The sequence below is a fragment of the Megachile rotundata genome, chromosome 9 (assembly GCF_050947335.1).
Source record: "Megachile rotundata isolate GNS110a chromosome 9, iyMegRotu1, whole genome shotgun sequence".
NCBI lineage: Eukaryota > Metazoa > Arthropoda > Insecta > Hymenoptera > Megachilidae > Megachile > Megachile rotundata.
This window is the reverse complement of record NC_134991.1, coordinates 12398914-12420361: the sequence shown is the minus strand read 5'-3', so window position 1 is coordinate 12420361 and position 21448 is coordinate 12398914. Positions and strand designations below refer to the sequence as shown.

The 21448-nt window shown below is 39.0% G+C and overlaps 1 protein-coding gene across 1 annotated transcript in view; it reads left to right on the top strand.

The window, feature by feature from the left end:
• LOC100882593 (uncharacterized) overlaps positions 1-16157 on the top strand; it is an 83938-nt gene extending 67781 nt beyond the window's left edge. Inside the window, exons 4-11 of the mRNA XM_003704984.3 lie at positions 3864-4083; positions 10451-10534; positions 11718-11851; positions 12866-13002; positions 13175-13329; positions 13738-13979; positions 14047-14230; positions 14678-16157. Coding sequence (XP_003705032.2) covers positions 3864-4083; positions 10451-10534; positions 11718-11851; positions 12866-13002; positions 13175-13329; positions 13738-13979; positions 14047-14230; positions 14678-14871 — 1350 coding nt within the window. The 3' untranslated portion in view covers positions 14872-16157. The remainder of the gene's footprint in view (positions 1-3863; positions 4084-10450; positions 10535-11717; positions 11852-12865; positions 13003-13174; positions 13330-13737; positions 13980-14046; positions 14231-14677) is intronic.
• The last annotated feature ends 5291 nt before the right edge of the window (positions 16158-21448 follow it).

Genomic DNA, 21448 nt, shown 5'->3' with positions numbered 1-21448 from the left:
TTCGGAGAAGAGCCTATAAATTTAATCTTTCGTTATGATTACAGTATCTTTCAGTATACTGTAACATTTCAAGTTTCGTATTGAACATCTTAATATCGAATCAAATATCTTCATGAATGGTATAATAAAGTTAACATATGTAGTTGGGTATCAGATAAACCAAAAACCTTCAGAGCAATTTATTCTTCCATCTGAAATCTCTTTTGAGAGAGGTACTTTATTTTGAAATCGTTTCTACAAACGATATCCTGAAGATCTCTAGGAGTACCTTCCGTTTTCTCGTAAAACGAAAAGATAGGGTAGGTACAGTCGAGAACAAATCTGACTTCGGCAGGAAAACTGTGAGTACTGCGAATGTGAACATTTTGAGGTGAGCTGAGAATGTGGAATTTGGGAACCTTGGATTTTGTGGATAGAGATATTGAGCGATATTGGGATTTGGGGATATTGGAATTTGGGAACCTTGCAATTTGGGAACTTTGGAATTTGGGGACCTTGGAATTTGAGGATATTGGGATTTGAGGATATTGGGATTTGGGACCTTGGAATTTGGGGAGCTTTAAATTTGGAGAGCTTGGAATACGGGGATATTGGGATTTGGGACCTTGGAATTTGGGAAGCTTGGAATTTGGGGACCTTGGAATTTGAGGATATTGGGATTTGGAAGCTTGGAATTTGGGGAGCTTGAAATTTGGAGAGCTTGAAATTTGAGGAGCTTGGAATTTGGGGACCTTGGAATTTGGGGACCTTGGAATTTGAGAATATTGGGATTTGGAAGCTTGGAATTTGGGGAGCTTGAAATTTGGAGAGCTTGGAATTTGAGGAGCTTGGAATTTGGGGAGCTTGGAGTTTGAGGATATTGGGATTTGAAAGCTTGGAATTTGGGGAGCTTGGAATTTGCAGAGCTTGGAATTTGGGGACCTTGGAATTTGGGGAGCTTGAAAATTTGGAGAGCTTGGAATTTGCAGAGCTTGGAATTTGGGGAGCTTGGAATTTGAGGATATTGGGATTTGGAAGCTTGGAATTTGGGGAGCTTGGAATTTGCAAAGCTTGGAATTTAGGGAGCTTGGAATTTGGGGAGCTAGGAATTTGGAGAGTTTGGAATTTGGGGAGCTTGGAATTTGGGGACCTTGGAATTTGAGGATATTGGGATTTGGAAGCTTGGAATTTGGGAGCTTGGAATTTGCAGAGTTTGGAATTTGGGGAGCTTGGAATTTGGGGACCTTGGAATTTGAGGATATTGGGATTTGGAAGCTTGGAATTTGGGAGCTTGGAATTTGCAGAGCTTGGAATTTGGGGAGCTTGGAATTTGCAGAGCTTGGAATTTGGGGACTTTGGAATTTGAGGATATTGGAATTTGGAAGCTTGGAATTTGGTGAGCTTGGAATTTGCAGAGCTTGGAATTTGGGAACCTTGGAATTTGAGGATATTGGGATTTGGAAGCTTGGAATTTGGGGATCTTGGAATTTGCAGATCTTGGAATTTGCAGAGCTTGGAATTTGGGGACCTTGGAATTTGGGGACTCTGGAATTTAAGGATATTGGGATTTGAAAGCTTGAAATTTGCAGAGCTTGGAATTTGGGAACTTTGGAATTTGGGGTCCTTGAAATTTTGACCTTGAAATTTGGCAACCTTGAAATTTGAAAACATAAAAAGTATAAAATGAACAAAACACCTTCACAGAAATCCAAGTAAATTCACTAGTGTCCTTATTCCAAGAATCTATGCACGCGAGTGTACATCCAAGATCGATGCTGTAACCACTCCAGTGGCCCATAAACGCAACCCTCGTGTCCGAGTTGCAGCAACTGGAATCCGCGAAAAGAACTTTGAAAACTCGTGGAGCGCAAATAAAATGGAAGATATATAAAACGTGAGCGTTAGGTGTCGGATGAAGAGGACAAGGTACAAAGAGGATTCGAACTAAAGCAAGAACAAGCTAGCTCCGAGTTACTGGCAGAAAGCGAGCAAAAAAGGGCGAGAAAGGAAGGAACGAAGAGGAGCGTGTAACGACACGATTGTTTCCACTGGTACCCGCATATGGACGTTGTTTGCGAGGTTTTTGCTTCGACTAGTGTTTACCACCAACTACGTGTCTTCTCTTGCTTCATCCACCTTACTAACTGACCACCTATGGGGGTACAAAATTGCAAAAGGGAACTGCTGTTTTTATTCTACTTCCAGTTTGCGACTATTATTCTTGCGGTAGATGTGGATGATGGATGAACATTGTTGATCGTTGGCTTTGTGGAGTGATTCGATCAAATGGGGATGGGATTGAGATGTAAAGGTACTGAAGAACTTTGTGTGAAATGGTTGGTCTTTGACTTTGATGTGCAGGTATGAAGGTAGTTGTAGATTTAAGTGTGCAGTTATGAAGGTGGATGTATTTGTCAAGTGGGCAGTTGTGGAGGTATTTGATGTTGTAGGATGTGTGGTTATGGAGGTAGTTATGTTTGTCAAACATGTAGTTATGAAGGGATTTGTAGTTGCAAGATGTGCAGTTATGAAGATAGTTATATTTGTCAAACATGTAGTTATGAAGGTATAGCAGTTGTGAACTGTGCAGTTATGAAGGTAGTTATACATATTTGTCAAACATGCAGTTATGAAGGTATCTGTATCTGTGCACTGTGCAGTTATGAAAATATTTATATTTGTCAAACGTGCAGTTATGAAGGTACTTACATTTGCCAAACATGTAGTTATGAAGGTATGTGTAGTTGCAAGCTGTGCAGTTATGAAGATAGTTACATTTGTCAGACATGTAGTTATGAAGGTATAGCAGTTGTGAACTGTGCAGTTATGAAGGTAGTTATACATATTTGTCAAACATGCAGTTATGAAGGTATCTGTATCTGTGCACTGTGCAGTTATGAAGGTATTTATATTTGTCAAACGTGCAGTTATGAAGGTATCTGTATCCGTGCACCGTTTAGTTACGAAGGTATTCATACTTGTCAAACGTGCAGTTATGAAGGTATCTCTGCACCGTGCAGTTACAAAGTTACTTATAATCCTTACACCTACAATCTCATCTAAAATACATCAAATCCCAAATTCGAACTGCTCATCTCAGCCAAAAAATTAATAAAATGTTAACATTGATCAACATCAATAATTCCAACGATTTCGCACGCCTTGATTAGCATCCCCGTACCCGGTACTTAAGCGCCAAGCAATTACGCTACTCAACGTAAACATCTTTCTGAAATCTTGATTAGCTGCCATCGAAGATGCATCGTTTCGAAGTAAGCCCATCGAAGGAAATCGAAGCAAGAGTTTTCTCGCAAGTTGCATCTGTACGACATGCGAAACCCTGTATTATCGCAATCGTCAACAGCAAACCTTCGCTAAAGGAAATAAAACAGAAGGAAAACTTTCTTTGAAGAAAAGAAACTCCAGGAAAAATGATTGAATTTGCAAAACTTTTAAATTCAAGAATTTGAGAGTTTGAAAATTTTCAAATATGAAAAATGTCTAAACTTGTGACCTCATCCGAAGTAGGCGTTTCAACCGAGTGTACCAGTCTCAAGCAGAAACGAGCTCGTAAAGCGTTAGTCACGCGCCGATCGCGGCGTCCTTTTTTCGCCTTTCTTCAGCCGCTTCCTTTCCCCTTTTTCCTCTCGAAACCGCGCGTTTCCGCGGCGCATTTCGCAAACGATTCCTCCCCGTTCCAAGTTATATTGCCAACAAAAGGGACGTTAAAACGTTGCCGGCACCCACAAACGCGTATATTCCTCGACAAACAGTGGAAGATTCTTCAGAGCGTGAAGCTTTCTTTATACTTGTTTGAGATTGCATCCGGTTAACGAACTTTAAATTCGTAATTTAATTGGAAATTCTGTTTGCTTTTCACGAAGGTGGTGTACGTAGGCGATGGAGCAGCGTACGTTCCTGTGCCCTCGTTGAAAGGACGACCCTTGAGCCCGAATTTACAAGCTCTTCAGACGCTGCAGGGGTTGCAAGGAATTGCGGGCGGAGGCGGCACAGGGGTGGTTGGGGATGAAGATTGGAAGAGACATCCGGAAACGTGGGATCGTGAACATAGGAGGTACAGGCCGAATACCACGCGAGTTCAACGTGAGTATATGGTTGTTGTAATTTATAGAAGCTTGTTATATTACTAGCGTTTCATTGCTAACTCATTGTAACAAACCTAACCTAACCTGACTCATTGTAACAAGGAACGTACGTGAAAACTGCTGATGGTGTTGTTCTGTGTATGTTAATGAATGTTGGTATGAATCTTCTAGTTTCAAAATTGATTAGCCAGATTTTAAAGTTCAGAACTTGAAGTTCCCAGATTCTTAAACCTTTGAACTCGAAGGTAATTTGACTGTTTGACTGTTAAATGAATTTTTTTTGAGGTCATTATTTCTCTACTAATAATTTCCATTATTTTTTGTTTCATTATGTTTATACATCACACGTGTCATATCATAGAATCGGTTAAAAAATGCTTGCTTTAAATTATTGTATTAAATGAAATGGTGACTGAGAGTCACCTCTCGAGCGCAAAAGGGTTAAATTCTCAAATGACCAAATCCCTAAATCCTTAAATTCTAAAATTTACACCTTTTCAAATTCTTAAATCCTTATATCTTCAAGTCTATAAACACCTAAATCTCTAAATCCCTAAATCTACAATCAAATCTTCAAATCCTTAAATTCTCAAATCCCCAAATTCCAAAATCCTTAAGTCTTCAAATACTTAAGTCTCTAAATCCCCACATCTACAATCAAATCCTCAAATCTTCAAATCTTCAAATCTTCAAATCTTCAAATCTTCAAATCTTCAAATCTTCAAATCTTCAAATCTTCAAATCTTCAAATCTTCAAATCTTCAAATTTCCAGATCTCCAAAACTCAAAATCCTCAAGCCACAAGAACCTCAAGTCCTAAAATCCACAAATTCCCAAATCCTCAAAACACATAATTCTCAAGTCCTAAAATTCTCAAATCCCAACATCCTTAAATCTCCAAATCCTCAAATCCTCAAATCCTAATATCCCCAAATCCCCAAATCCCCAACTCCTCAATTTCCCAACTCCTCAAATCCCCAACTCTTTAAATTTCCAATTCCTCAAGTCCCAAAATCCTCAAATCCCAACATCCTCAAATCCCCAACGTCTCAAATCCCCAACTCTTCAAATCCCCAACTCCTCAGATCCCCAACTCCTCAAATTTCCAATTCCTCAAGTCCCAAAATCCTCAAATCCCAACATCCTCAAATCCCCAACTCTTCAAATTCCCAACTCCTCAAATCCCCAACTCCTCAAATCCCCAACTCCTCAAATCCCCAACTCCACAAATTTCCAATTCCTCAAATCCCAACATCATCAAATTTCCAATTCCTCAAATCCCAACATCCTCAAATCCCCAACTCCTCAAATTCCCAGCTCCTCAAATCCTCAACTTCTCAAATCCCCAACTCCTCAAATTCCCAGCTCCTCAAATCCCCAAATCCCTAAATCCCCAAATCCCCAAATCCCCAAATCCCCAAATCCCTAAATCTCCAAATCCCCAAATCTCCAAATCCCCAAATCCCCAAATCCCTAAATCCTCAACTCTCAAATCCCCAAATTCCAACACTTCCAATTCTACCATCAACCAAATCCCAAAAAGTGTAAATTTCACCTACCACTCAACCGCACCGTGCATCGACACCCGTTACAAATAGAGTACAAATAAGTCACCGAAGCGAAGTAGTACAAATAAATTTCCCAGTTTTATCAACGATCCGTACAAAAGATGATCGATATCCCAGATCCCGTGTTCAGTTATCGCAGCAACAAGAAAGCAAACGCTTTCACCCTCGAACACCGTTACCACCGTTATTATTTCTACGGTTCGCAACGGTCAGGAAATGTTCGAGGCCTTGTTGATCGATTGATCGCAAAGGCTGGACCACGGTGTCCCGACACTGAACCATCGCGTCCTCGATGGACGGCGAATGGCTACCGTTAGAGTGGACGCAATTAAAACGGTGTTGGAAAGTCGTGGCGTACTCGACAGTATACCATCGACGCCTTCTTTCCGTGCTCGACGCCTCTCTCGATCGCCTTTATCCGTGTCTGGATCTCCGCTCGAGTCTTCTCGTCGAATCGATCACCCGTGTCGACCGTAATTTTCCAAATTACACGGCTGCGAAATGTTTTCCCGATAAGTCGAATCCCCTGCTTTGTGATCGGACGATTTCGTCGTGATTTACGACTCATAAAGTTGACGGTGGTCGGTTAACTCGTTCGTGATAATAGATTCGAGGTTCAAGATGACAATTGGATTCTTCCAATTAATCTTTTTAACAAGTTTTTTAGTTCCACAAATGAATTCATGGGATTGTTATTTTGCTTTGAATTGTACTTCCCAGTTCAGATTTAATATTCCTGAACGAAGAGCTGAAAGGACTCGGCTGAAAGAGCAGAAACTCGGCACGAAATATTCAAAGCAGTAGGAAGGAGTGTTCTGGAAATGAGCATCCGCCCGTGTTCATGTTTATCGATGATGAATTCAACGCGTTCTCCAGAGCCGAGGTTGTACGTTTAATGAAGTCGTAAAGCCCTTCTCTGCGGGGAATATAAGGCCACCCGCGGTATCGTCAATTACGCGAAAGAAGGCCCATTAGGTTTAATGTACCCTCCTCTGCACGCTCGATTCTACGACCTCGGGCCTCGACTTTAGTTCGTTTCTTTTTCTTCTTCTTCTTCTCTTCATCATCATTGCTCTCGTCTTCCGTCAGCTTCTATCGTTTCCTTTGTCCTTTTTTATCTGCCTTCTTGTTTATTTACTTGATTCTTCGATGTGTGCAGAGGATGCGTGCTGGGTACTTGCATGTGTGTTGAGTGTTTGAAGAGTTGAGGATGTGGGAGTTTGAGTGTTTGGGGATTTGGGTATTCGCGTGTTTGGAAGTTTAGGGATTTGGGGAGTTGGAGATTTGTGGATTTGGGGATTTGGGGATTTAGGGATTTGAGGATTTGGGGATTTGGGGATTTGGGGATTTATGGATTCAAGGATTTATGGGATTTGGGGATTTGGGGATTTGAGGAGTTGGGGATTTGAGGAGTTGGAGATTTGAGGAGATGGAGATTTGAGGAGCTGGGAATTTGAGGAGTTGGGGATTTGAAGAGCTGGGAATTTGAGGAATTGGGGATTTGAGGATGTTGGGATTTGAAGATTTTGGGACTCGAGGAATTGGAAATTTGAGGAGTTGGGGATTTGAGGAATTGGGGATTTGAGGAGTTGGGAATTTGAGGAGTTGGGGATTTGAGGAGTTGGGGATCTGAGGATGTTGGGATTTGAGGATGTTGGGATTTGAGGATTTTGGGATTTATTTGAAGATTTGGGGATGGGGAGATTTGAGGATGTGGAGGTTTAGAGATTTAGGGATTTGGGGATTTGGGTGTTTGCGTGTTTGGAAGTTTAGGGAGTTGGGGAGTTAGGGATTTAAGAATTTATTTGAAGATTTGGGGATGTGGAGATTTGAGGATATGGAGGTATGAGGATGTGGAGGTTTGGAGATTTAGGGATTTGGGGAGTTGAGGATTTAGGGATGTGGAGGTTGAGGATCTGGGAGTTTGAGTATTTGGGGATTTAGGTATTTGCATGTTTGGAAGTTTAAGGAGTTGGGGAGTTGGGGATTTAGGGGTTTATTTGAAAATTTGGGGATGTAAAGATTTAAGAATGTAGAGGTTTGAGGATGTGGAGGTTTGAGAATTTGCATGTTTAGAAATTTAAGGAATTAGGGAGTTGAGGATTTAGGCATGTGGAGATTGAGGATGTACGAGTTTGAGTATTTGGGTATTTAACTATTTGCATGTTTAGAGGTTTACAGACTGAGGAGTTGAAGATTTAGAGCTTTAAAGACCTGGACATTTAAGAATTCAAGGATGTGTCCACTTGGAGATTTTTGTCTTCAAGGATTAATTACGAAATTCCAAAATTTACAACTCAGCAAAAATTCCCATAATCATTTACCCACATTCCTATAATCCAGTACCAAGGTACCCCAGTATCCTCACATCAGTAAACATCGTGCATCCTTACTCCATCCATCCCTACATACCCGGATCCCTATATTCATAAATTCCTCTATTTTACGTAATAATAACAGGCGGGATTAAGAACGAATTAAAGGGTTGGCGAATCGAATGATCGTAATTGTGGTTTTACGGCAGAAGAAACAAGAGCATTCGAGCAATTAGAGGAACTGCTCGACGATGAGCTATCGTCTTCGCGGAATAAACGCAAGCAGAAGAAGCTTGATACTCGAACGGTTATTTCTATAATCGGCTCTTAACCATCGGCCATCAGTTATCGTTTCTTTGTTCCGTTCTGTTCACTATAATCCAACTTCTCGCGCGTTTCCATTTAATGAGATTTAAATGGAAGTTGTTTGGTCTTTGACTGATCCTCGCTGTTTCGTCCATATATTTCCTTTACGAGAATAAACGTCGGCACGCTTTGTTCCCAAGGAGGTTGTTATTACAACGATATCAAGTTGTTTTGCGCTGATTGCGAACACTGCGAGTCTTCCTATCAAAACGGGGAAGATTTAGAATTGCGCGGCTTGTAATCAAGATGAAACGGAAATCTCTTAAAACAGGAATCTCAACGAAAAAATTTAACGCCTTTGAAAATACGCAAATCAGCAGCTTCAATATTTATTAACAATCTCCACATATATTATCACTATTATACACTATAAAATCTTCAGAACATTCGCATCACGATTGCAAAGCAATAAAAAAAGTTAAAAAAATAGACATGCAAATCTAGCTATAAATAATCTCATTTATATCTCACCCTAATATAAAAGAAAATTTAATAGTTAAAAGAGGACGAACGAAATCGCGAGTGAAAAATGCTGCCTCCGAAATAACGCACCTCAGCGTACTCGAGCGAGTATCGGCGTTGCACAACCGGCTTCATTGTCTACTCGGACGTTTTACCGGCCGATGAACACAAAGCACGTATCCGCAATTCTAATAAGCGTGCGTGCATACCTCGAAAATACGCGTGTAACGCGTGTGTACATCAGCACGCGCGAACAGAAAGAGCAACAGAGAAAGAACGGACGACCAGCGAAATGTTGTATCATCGGGACTTACCTCGACTGTGACTATCGCCAGTCTCCATCTAACGCCGTACATCTTCCACACTCCCGCTGGATTACGTCGTTTACGATGGAAACGGCTCCTTACCACGAAGAGCGCCTATAAGGGGACTCGGCTCGCTGCTTTACTTTCACTCGTCATCGGCGACCGGTTTTCCGCTGCTTTCCGCCCACCGGATGCTCGATTTTCCGACAATTTCGACACTGCACCCTCTCTTACCTTTCTGAATCGATCCTATACACTGGCCATATCCGTCGGGTTTTTAGTCTGAAATTGGCTGGTAACTGGTAGGACATTTTGTAGGACAATTTGGAGTGTGGTCAGTTTGGTGTTTGGTCAGAGTTGGGTAGTGATGTGTGTAATAAGTCTCATGTGGATTGATATGTGGATAGGGTGGGTCTGTGCTTTGTTCTAATAATGATACATTTCTGAAAGTCTAGTTAGGTGTAGACATATGTATATTTTACACATATATATATATATGTATATGTTACTTTATATGTAACTTCATACGTAACTTCATATATTACCTCAGATGCAACTTGATATGTAACTTCATATGTAAGTTCACATATAGTTTCATATGTGACTTTATATATAACTTCATATGTAACTTTATATATAACTTCATATGTAACTTTATATATAACTTCATATGTTACTTTATATGTAACTTCATATGTAACTTTATATATAACTACATATGTAACTTTATATATAACTCCATATGTAACTTCATATATATTTTTATACGTGACTTTATATATAACTTCATATGTAACTTCATATGCAACTTCATATGTAACTTCATGTGTTACTTCATATGCAACATCATATATAACTTCATATGTAACTTCATATGTAGCTTCATATGCAACTTCATATGTAACTTCATATGTAACTTTACATGCAACTTCATATATAACTTCATATGCAACTTCATATATAACTTCATATGTAACTTCATGTGTTACTTCATATGTGACTTCATATGTAACTTCATATGTAACTTCATGTGTTACTTCATATGCAACATCATATATAACTTCATATGTAACTTCATATGTAGCTTCATATGCAACTTCATATGTAACTTCATATGTAACTTTACATGCAACTTCATATATAACTTCATATGCAACTTCATATATAACTTCATATGTAACTTCATATGTTACTTCATATGTAGCTTCATATGCAACTTCATATGTAACTTCATATGAAACAATTTACATATATATGAAAAATTGTTCCCATATAAATAAATGAATGAGCATCACAATAATCAAATTTCAAAATGTGCAAAAATCAAAATATATGCAATCTTGTTACAGACATCGAGGCAGAATGCCAGGATGACTACATGAAGATCAGGATCGGTTTCAACGGGTCGTTCGCCGGGCTACTGTACTCCGCAGGTAAGGTCCCTAGATCCTCCAGAAATTAACATTGCGGACGAGAAGTGAACACGTACGTGCTCCAACATTCGCATTAAAAGGACGAACCACGTCTGCGACCTCGCGATTCTAGAGCTCGCAATCATCCGAACGGGCACATCGAACTGTTACACGCTGACGAGCTAATGGCAGAAATTATCGCGAGATGATCTCTCTCTAGGCCCACCGACAGAGAATTTTCCTTTTTCCATGACGAGATCTCTTGCCGGTCTCCAGCATGGTCAAACCGTGTACTTCCGTTATTTTGAAAGAAGCACAACGCGTTCTCTCTGCACGCGATGCACCTGGAAATAGCTCGTCCTTCTTGACCATCGTTGTGATTTTAAACTATGTATTCTCTGTGCGTGATTCTGAGGGGAACAAACGATCCTTGTTCTCTTGTATTCGAATTTTGTAAATCTGTTCTAATTCGACGCGGTAGACCGCAATTTCGTGAAATGGAGGCATTCTTCGCTGAGTACCAAGTCTGGTTTGCAAGATAGACACTTGTCAAATGATGTTGATAGTAAAGTTAGTAAAGGACGTTTTGTTAAATGATATTAGAAGTAAAATGAATAATGAACACTTTGTCAAATGATGTCAGTTATGAAGTAATGAAGTTGTAGTAATGAAGTGACTCAATAGGGAGATTATTTAAAGCCTAATTATTAATGAGACTCAGACAGGAGCTCTTATCAGTTACAGCTTCTTTTCAATTCATTCGCAAATGAATATAACAGGTATACAGACCTGAGAAGAACAATTCGTTTCCTAGATAATTAGCAAGCATTTCCTCAAACGATAGCACTTGACTTCAAAGTAAAATATGTAATAGTCGTTCAAAAGTATTACCGTCCTAAAAAGTTACGACAGTCCTAACTTAAAAGATGCTGAAATGGCAGGCAGTTCAACTCGTTAATTAGCAAGTATTTTCTTGTAGAATAATAATCAGCAGGAGGTTGAGACCTAAATAACTGCTAATGGTTTCTTCGTAACAATAAATGAGCATTGTTTCAATAAACGTCTAAGGGATAAAAATGTTCAGTAACGAAGTTGGCTTCGCAGCTTAACCCTCTAATCAACGAGCATTTTCGCAAATGATAACCATAAGTAAGCTTTCATCGCTGAATGATCGTTGATAGGGTACGATCTATTTTAATTGCAGGCTACTCTTACGACCCGGATTGCATGTACGTTAACGGAACAGGCCGCGATTACTACGAGTTCTACATACAGCTGAATCGTTGCGGCACCCTCGGCGAGAACACTCATCATCAGGACAGCAGAAAGAATCCTACGGTAGGTAAAACGCGCAGCTTCCGACGGAATAATCCGGCGCGGTTCGTTACGATCGCAGCGTGAATACCGGCTTCTTTTGACAAGGAATAATAATGATTAACGTACACGGAAAAATACCACTATCCCACGCACGGGCTTTCATGCGTTACGAGATCGTCCACAATGTCGACTGGACGTTTAACGATCGACCGTGTCTCGCGACCCGACGTATTAATACGCGACGGATCGTCCAGCCACGCCGATGCTAATAATTCTGTTACCTACAGCTCATGATTTATTGAACGCTCGAGCACGTGAACGTGATTTATATCCTGGGGCTCTACCCCTCTCGCGAGAAGAAACTTGTGCATCGAGACATTTTTCGCGATCTTAATAATACGGTAGATTGAGGTGACATGTGGAGATGTCAAGGATAGATAGGTGCTTTTTACTTTTTTTAACGTTTGGCATCTGCGATGGGGTGCTTCAGTTAGAATACGTAGATGATCTGCAAGAGTCAGATCAAATGACCATTGAAGAAATGATGGTGCAAATTCATGAGAACTGGAGACATGGGATTTAGAGAAGAAGGGGAAGAATTTAGAGATACATGTGAGAACATGTGAGAATTATGGCTTTGAAAATTTGTAATCTTACTCTGCCTCTAAGTCCCTGGGCTCCTGCTTTCTAACAGCCTTACATCTTTCCCTAAATAGTTGAATTTTTGATGGGGTGCTTCAGTTAGAATACGTAGATGATCTGTAGAGTTGTCAGGTGAAGTGACCTCTGAAGAAATGATGGTGCAAATTCATGAGAACTGAAGACGTGGGATTTAGAGAAGAATTTAGAGATACCAGAGTTCGAACATGTGAGAACATGTGAGAATTATGCCTTCGAAAATTTTTAATCTCACTCCGCCTCCCTGGACTCCTACAGTCCTACGTCTCTCCCTAAACACTCGAATAAATACAGCAAATATAATGCATCTAATAACTGTAACAACACTTAGCATTCAACTTGGTTCTTTGGTTTCAGAAAAACCTAATGTGGAATACCGTCACGGTGCAATACAACCCGTTGATCGAGGAAGAATTCGACGAACATTTCAAAGTGACTTGCGAATACGGCTACGATTTCTGGAAGACCGTCACCTTTCCGTTCCTGGACGTGGAGTAAGTAAAAGAAGCCATAGAATCAGTTAGAGCTTTGTTTATCGATTAGGATCGCGCGTGATCGTCATGTAGATCAGAACGGTATCATAATGTTGATCATGAATATCGTTCCGCTACCAGATAACGGGCACCTGGTTCTTGCAGAAGCCTTAACGCGGATATCTTCTTCCAGAGTCGCGACGGGAAATCCCGTAGTGTTCACCCTGCAGCCACCGGAGTGCTACATGGAAATCAGATACGGTTACGGGACCACTGGAACTAGAGTGGCTGGACCAGTTCGCGTCGGCGATCCTCTGACTCTCATTATCTACATGCGCAGCAAATACGGTACGCGGGCATAGCTGCACGCATTTTCGCTTCACGCTCGTACACTCTCGTCTCCCGAGGCCTAATCGCGCTGGCGCTTAACGTAACATCTGCCTGGCGTTATTCCTTCGAATAACGGGACTAGGATTTTATCACGGGCTTTCAACGAGCCAAAATTAGCCTTTTACAATCAATACGCCTGAACCCTCTGCTTTTACTCTGCAGAGACCCTCTTTTTTACGCGTGAAATATTCACAATTTTATGCAAGCCGGTAATATTTAACAGTTGAGACGTAGCTGAGACGTAGGAAGAATTAGGAAGATAACGAAAAATTTTGTATCAAGAATTTTTAAGTTCTTCCATCTTCTAGCTTCCAAGTCCTCCACTTCCTAAATTCTAAAAATATTAAACAGCGTCTCCTTCACCAGATGGTTTCGACATCGTCGTGAACGACTGCTACGCGCACAACGGCGGAAACAAGCGAATCCAGCTGATCGACCAATACGGGTGTCCCGTGGACGACAAGCTGATCAGCAGATTCCGAGGATCCTGGTCCGAGAGCGGCCTCTTCGAGACGCAAGTGTTCGCCTACATGAAGACGTTCAGGTTCACAGGCTCTCCAGCTCTGTACATCGAGTGCGACGTTCGAATGTGTCACGGGAGATGTCCAGTAAGTACACTACAGATTGTTGATTCTGGAGCCAAACCTGTTGCACTCATATCGTTTGTAATTACAGAGTCAACCATGCCACTGGAGGAATGCCAAAAATGTTGCCAAACGTTCGCTGCCAGAAATCGGACCTTCCACGCCGGCTACTAGTTTATCGGAGAACGTCAACCTGTTTCAATCGCTGCGTGTTCTTCAGGAAGGAGAGGCGGACACTGAGTTCTTCCAGAATTCTACCACAGCCTATCGGAGCGGTAAGTTCAATTAACTAGCAGTTAATTACAATTGGGGTTGAAAACTTTCCCTATTTTTACCATGTGACAGGCAACTGTTTGCGCAGTTTTCTAATTTCCCTGACATGGTTTACATCACTGACCTCGACCCGAGTCAACCCTGGTCCTAGGTCGTGCCATAAACGAATTATTATTTATGGGCCTCTAAGTTCTCAACAACAATTGTAGTTAATTACAATTTGCTAGTAGTATCTCATACTTCGAAATTGTACCACAGTAGCTTTTTGGTATTTTGAGACTGCGGTCCATTTGGAGATCGTGATCGATATGGACTTGTCATCCAGGTGGATGTTCAATACGAAACTAATGTGAACGAATATGGTTCTCAGCTATATATCAGGCTCCGCCATTTGTTCATTGACATTGACGAATGAGTTTCGATTAAATTTCCATCGGGAATATTTCCAGGTCCCAGCGAATCCACGGACAGAGTCTGCCTGAGATCCAACGTCCTCAGCACGATCATAGGAATCGGATGTGGCTTCCTGTGCATCATGGCGGGCACGATATTGGCCATGTGCTCGCGAATGCGACGACAGGCCAGGGAGAAGCTGTTATCCGACAGTATAAGTTACATGACCCACAAGGGTAGAATCAATTAAGCAGCCTCCTCGAACGAGTCTCTCTATTTTCCTCTTCTGCGTGGCGCTTCCATCGGTACGATCCGGGGAAGACCTCTGTCGATAAATGCGAGGATCGACACTCGATCGGTACAGATTGGTACTTCCTGATCGACGGAACTAAATTTTGTGCCCAAAGTGAAATTGTCCAAAATTTGGTGCCCGAAGTGAAATTGTTCCTTCAAAATTTTGTGCTCATAGTGAAATTATTTTATAATTACGGGGACAGGATAATTGTGGATTGACCGTCGAGGAAGTAGGAATCCTCGGAGATTGAACTCGCGTTTCTTCTCGACAACGCTACTCACTGTCTTTTCCTTTTCCGTCGATAAACCTCGTTCACGAGCGAGTTGCTACCCGTCGATAATATCGAACGAATTTAGAAGTCGAGGATTTTGCCACGGTGGTACCGCACGAGCGAGCGAGTTTGAAAACGCGGATTTTCTTTGCTCTTCGATTCGCGAGGGTACGGACCGAAACGAATAACTAGATACATAGGCCACTGATGAGATTCAGAGTACATTTAAGTATGGCTAATAACATTACTCGCCATATTCAGGAACGATCAAATTCACGGAATCTCGAGTTGCAGCTGAACAAACAATTGTAAATTGTAGACAATTTTTTTTTTTACGTAAATTGTAGACAATGGTCTTTTACTTTTTCGGATTTATAAAACGGACATCTGTTTCTCCGTTTGCAGCTGCAAGAGAGATAAAAGAGCTCGATCGACTGACACACTTTTTACCCCAAGTTTCTGAATGTTTGCGAATAATGCATTATCGTATGATATAGATATCGCTATTATAATAAACAGCTCTACAATATCTAGGTTTATACTCATATGCATATGGTATATCGCAGCGTCCAAATGTGTCTTACATTTCTTTTTTTTATTTGTTCTAACTTTGAAGCAGGAGCAAGAATTGCCACGAGCGCGAACGGCCAGCGAGGATTAAATAATATTTTGCGAGATCACCCCGTGCGTATCGGGGGAGCCAAAGAAACGTAGCTCAGCTCTCGTCTTAATATTTAATAATGGAACTTCGCGGAGTCTGCGAATCTCCTTTCGCCAACGTGTGAAATATTAGTTTCCCCTCCTGGTCGTTCCGAGATCATTCGTCGTCGTAGAATCCTTTTTCCGAACAATTTTAACGACAAGCTACATCCACCTGCTCGATCGGATTACTTGTAAATATAGTACGGTACATGATATTTATAATTAAGCTCGAGTGTATCAAGGTTTCCAATAAACAGTAGAAAGAGAAGTAGAGATATCTTTTTCCCCTTTTTGTATCTGTGCAATAAACTGTGAACGCAAATGAGTCTTTTCTTTTACCTCTCTGTCGTATAATTATGTTTGCATTCTTTTATTACAAGGGTTTGCTGTTTGATTATTTAAAATTAATGCTAAACATGGATGTGACTGTTCAGGCGCCATCTTTGTAATAAACTTAACAAAACTATGAATGTTTTCATTGCAAAAAAAATTATATTTACGTTTCCAAAATTATTGTCGAAGATTGTCATAGAATATTTTTATGAATTAGAAAACTTATGAAAAAATGTTATAATAAAATAGTAGGACCATTTGGCTGGAACTTCACGTTTCCCAGAATTGTTCACGGGAAGCGAAAAACCAGCATGACGAAAGGGGATCGTACCTGGTATTTTGAAAAATTCGACGTGTCGTGGGACCACAATGGCTGTGACACGGAACGAATCGTGTTTTCCAAACAGCATATCCTTCACCGGCGTTCTCAAAGATCGCCGCAAATGGCCGGCTTACGGTGAAAAGTGAAAATCTACGCAATATCTCATCCGCAAAATGGACCCAGGGACCACCATTTACCTCTCGATCCCTCGTCGATAACGGAAGAAAAATGCGATAGCTAGGACGCTCCAAGGGTATATCGATACCCTTATTTTCTTTTGACAAGGTTTTATTTTTTCTTTGGAAATGTCGAATTCGATTCGTAAATTAAGTAGAGTATTATTCAATTCTAATTTGCAATGATATGTGGGTAAGTACTTTGATAGGTACTTTAGGTAGTTTCATTTTTATATAAATTATTTTTGACGAAACTGACAATATTTGTATATAGATTGTATCTGACTGAATAATTAATATTTGTATGTAGATTATATTTGACTAAATTGTCAATATTTTTATATAGATTATATTTGTCCAAATTGTTAATATTTTTATATAAATTATATTTGACCACATTGTCAATATTTTTATATAAATTATATTTGACCAAATTGTCAATATTTTTATATAAATTATATTTGACCACATTGTTAATATTTTTATATAAATTATATTTGTCCAAATTGTCAATATTTTTATATAAATTATATTTGACCACATTGTTAATATTTTTATATAAATTATATTTGTCCAAATTGTCAATATTTTTATATAAATTATATTTGACCAAATTGTCAGTATTTTTACATAAATTATATTTGACTAAATTGTCAATATTTTTATATAAATTATATTTGACCAAATTGTCAATATTTTTATATAAATTACATTTGACCAAATTGTCAATATTTTTATATAAATTATATTTCACCAAATTGTCAGTATTTATACATAGATTATACTTGACCAAATTATCAATATTAACAGATAAAAAATATTTAACAAAAATTATCATTTTAATACCAATACAATCATCTCGCAATAATAACATAAATGCCATGTAAGATAAAATTTGGTACGGATAAGATTAGTAATAAATTCCGAGATGAGCTAAAGTTTGACATAACGGGGAAAATTACTTAAACGCAAGTCTCGTGTAGTTTTATCAGAGGGTCAAAGTGGTGCTCGAGTTTGCAGCCAGATAAAAGGCAGCTCCAGTACAGTAACGAACTGTCTTTCGGCGGCGAGCATGCGGTAATTAATCAAGTCGCAATAAATTAATTGCCGGCTGGGCAGGAATTAATTGCCACCCGGGCAATAATTATGGCTAACGCAGAAATAATTATCGTGCGCCATCGCAACGCGTCGATCTTCACCATGAACATTTATGTTAGTAACCGGCATTTATATGAGACTCCGATACTAATTAATTGGTTGTCAATTAAAGTTTTCGATAACCTATTTTTCTGCGTGGAGTACTGTAACATTTCAACAAGTGTGTACAAAGGTTTGCAGGAGGGAGCAATTATGAAGTTGATCATTATATTTAAAGTAAATTATATATTCTTAGATCTGAGTGTCAAATAAAGGAGAAAAATATTTGAAATATTTACGAGATAAATTTTTTAATTGTAATTTTTTAATTTGTACAGATATTCATATTCTATTTTGCAATTTGTAAAAGAACACCTAAATTGAAAGTAGTGATTGTACTCGCTTGTTATATTTAAGAGAGTATTTATATTTCTAAAATTTGTATTTATTTAGTCAGTTTTAGGTAATCGATTTATTTTCAAAGATAAGAAACGTGTATAACTTTATTTTTCTATGTTTTAGCATGGATTTTTAAAATAGTACTATTAGCGCCATCTATGAAAAAATCGGAAGAAATTGGAACTAAATCGCATGTCTGGAACCTCGTTCGTTAGTTCCAGCAGTTCGCCGCTAGATGGCTGCGATATTCACTGCCCATAAAACTCATTATTCTCAATTTTTTATTTTAACGCCTCAAGCAAAGAATTATGCAACTACATTAATCACATTTGACCCACAATATATTTTACAATCCTCAACATACTATGAAAGTGGCTAATTTTACAGAAAAATGCAATTTTCAGTTTGATTGTTTTCAACGTCCACCGCTAGATGACGCCATTAGTACCTTTCGCAACTCGCATATTAAAAAAATTGAAAAATATTAAAACAAAAAGATTTTCATGCAATTTGCAGTGCCATAAATAATATAAATACGAGAATTATTTTATAAATGTTAAAATATGTTGCAATAAAATGTTATATATTATGAATCTTATAAATTATGTTCCTTTGTGAACTCAGTACGTGAATACACAATTTTAGTAATTAAATCTAGTTTTAATTTAAAGATCAAGTTCATGATAAAATGTTTAACGAATATTATAAAATGATGCGCTACGAAATTATCTGATAATTCATAAACCTAATTAAATGCAAAGCAAATAATCATTTCTCAAGCACAAACACATTTAGCATCCCTGTCGAAGAGAAAAGTACGTAAAACACCGAGTGCAGCACACTTGCCGATGCAAGTATCATTTATTAATTAAAGCAGCAATTCGACCCGGTAATCAGAACATAATCAAAAACAATTCCCCGTAATTTCACCGTCTTTGTACCGCATTAAAAATGTACCACCAAGAATTTTTATTCGTCCATATTTTTCACGGTATCAAAATCGATCCCATCTGAATCACCGAATTCTTTTCCTTCGCAAACAATTTCCATCAAATATTAAATATCCCGAAAAAAGAGAAACTCGCCCAAAAGAATTTATACTCCGAACTTTTCTTTAATCTCTCCCGGTTCGAGAGTAAAATGCCATCAAAAATGCACGTTTCGCGAGATAAATGGCGGCATTGAATATCCCCGAGCGGCACCTCCAATATTTCAATCTTTCACGGTATCTCGCCGCGTATTCGAGCCTGTAGTCCTGGACGTGGAACTTCCGGTCGGAGAAACGCATCGTCGAGGGCGCAGGAGGAAATCCGAAGACATATCAAAATGAAATCTCGCGAGCTAATAAATACTCGGTTATCAACGGTTAATCGAGTTATCGTCCGACGCCATGGCGCTTTCGTCGAGGGAAAAGGAAAGGTTTTAAAACGGAGGTATACGAAATGTTACAATACGTTTTTAAATTCACAAATTAAATTTTGTGTAGACAATTTTTTACGTATGAGAAAAATTTGTGATTTATATACATGAGGAAATGTATGTATGAGGAAACGTATGTATGATGTTTGAGGAAAGGGTAAGTTGATGTTAGGAAAGATAGGTCTTTTCAATTTTTGTAACGTGCAAAATTCTATTCATTGTACATGTCATGTGTGACAATCCACATATTCTCACATCCTCATATCCTCAAATGCACAAGTCTCTACAATCTTAAATACACAAATCTCCAAATTCCTCAACTCCTGAATATCTACATTCCTTAACCCCTTGCATTATTTTGACGAGTCTGACTCGTGACGCACTCGTACCTCGACTGTGATAAATTTTACTCAAATTTTTAATACACTTCAATTTGGAGTTCAAGCCCAATTATAATTTGCATAGTCAACAATTGAATAATAACGTATTGAAATAACATTTCAATTTTTTTGTCTATTTTAATGTTATAGCTTAATTGCGCAATTCTGTCGGACGCACCTGACAAATAAGTCATAGTGCAAGGGGTTAATCTATAAGTTGTAAAATTCTCACAACTCTCAAGTATCCAAACTTTCACATCCCTTAATGTACGAATCCTCCAATCCCTAAATTTCCAAATACAGTTCCAAGTACACAAATCCCCAAATTCCTCAACTCCCGAATATCTACATTCCTTAACCTATAAATCGTAAAACTCTCACATTGCCCAACTCTCAAGTATCCAAATTCTCACATCCCTTAATGTACGAATCCCTCAATCCCTAAATTTCCAAATACAGTTCCAAGTACACAAATCCCCAAATTTCTCAACTCCCGAATATCTGCATTCCTTAAACTATAAATCGTAAAACTCTCAAATTGCCCAACTCTCAAGTATCCAAATTCTCACATTTCCTAATGTACGAATCCCTCAATCCCTAAATTTCCAAATACATGCCCATGCATCTCAAAATTCCCAAATCCCAAATACTCAAATTTCCAAACTGACGAATCCCAAAATCCCCAAATTCCCAAATGACCAAACGTCTTAAATCCTTCCCTCCCGAATCCCTAAAGTCGCACCCTCCTCAAAACCTAATCTATACAAAGTTCGACGCACCTTTCTAGTCGATCTATCTAAAATCTCCAATTTATCCACATAAAGTTTATAATTCGCAAGTAATGTATCAAAGTTAAAGCGACATAACATATTTGTAGCTAACAGTATTTATCGATGACTTTAAATGACCATCATTCAAGAGAGCCGTATCTCTCGAATTCTGGGGCGCATTTTTCTCCAAGACGTTCTCATTATCGTGCGCCGGTAATCATGCGAAATCACGCGAGAGTCCTTGAGTTATATTCGCAGATAAGTCACGGAAGAAATTGGCCAGAGCATCTATCAGGCTTTATCTAACAACCGTTCTCCTTTGGATCGTAGATCACGAGAAACTTGTTTCTTTTGATGAAATGATTTCATCAAAAAATGTAAAAAATTCCAGTAAAATCAATCTTAAAATTCTACATCAAAATTTTATCACAGCCCGCAGTAAAATATTGCATTTAAATATAATAACATTGTCGAACGACTCAATTAAAACGATAAGGTAAAATATCTTCGAATGGTATGAATCATTCGCTTGATTCTTTTAAGTAAAAAGCGGATAAAAATCGTAGATAATCGTGGTTGAAATCGCAAACGGTTAGGGAAGCACACAGGGCGCGTCACGGGGT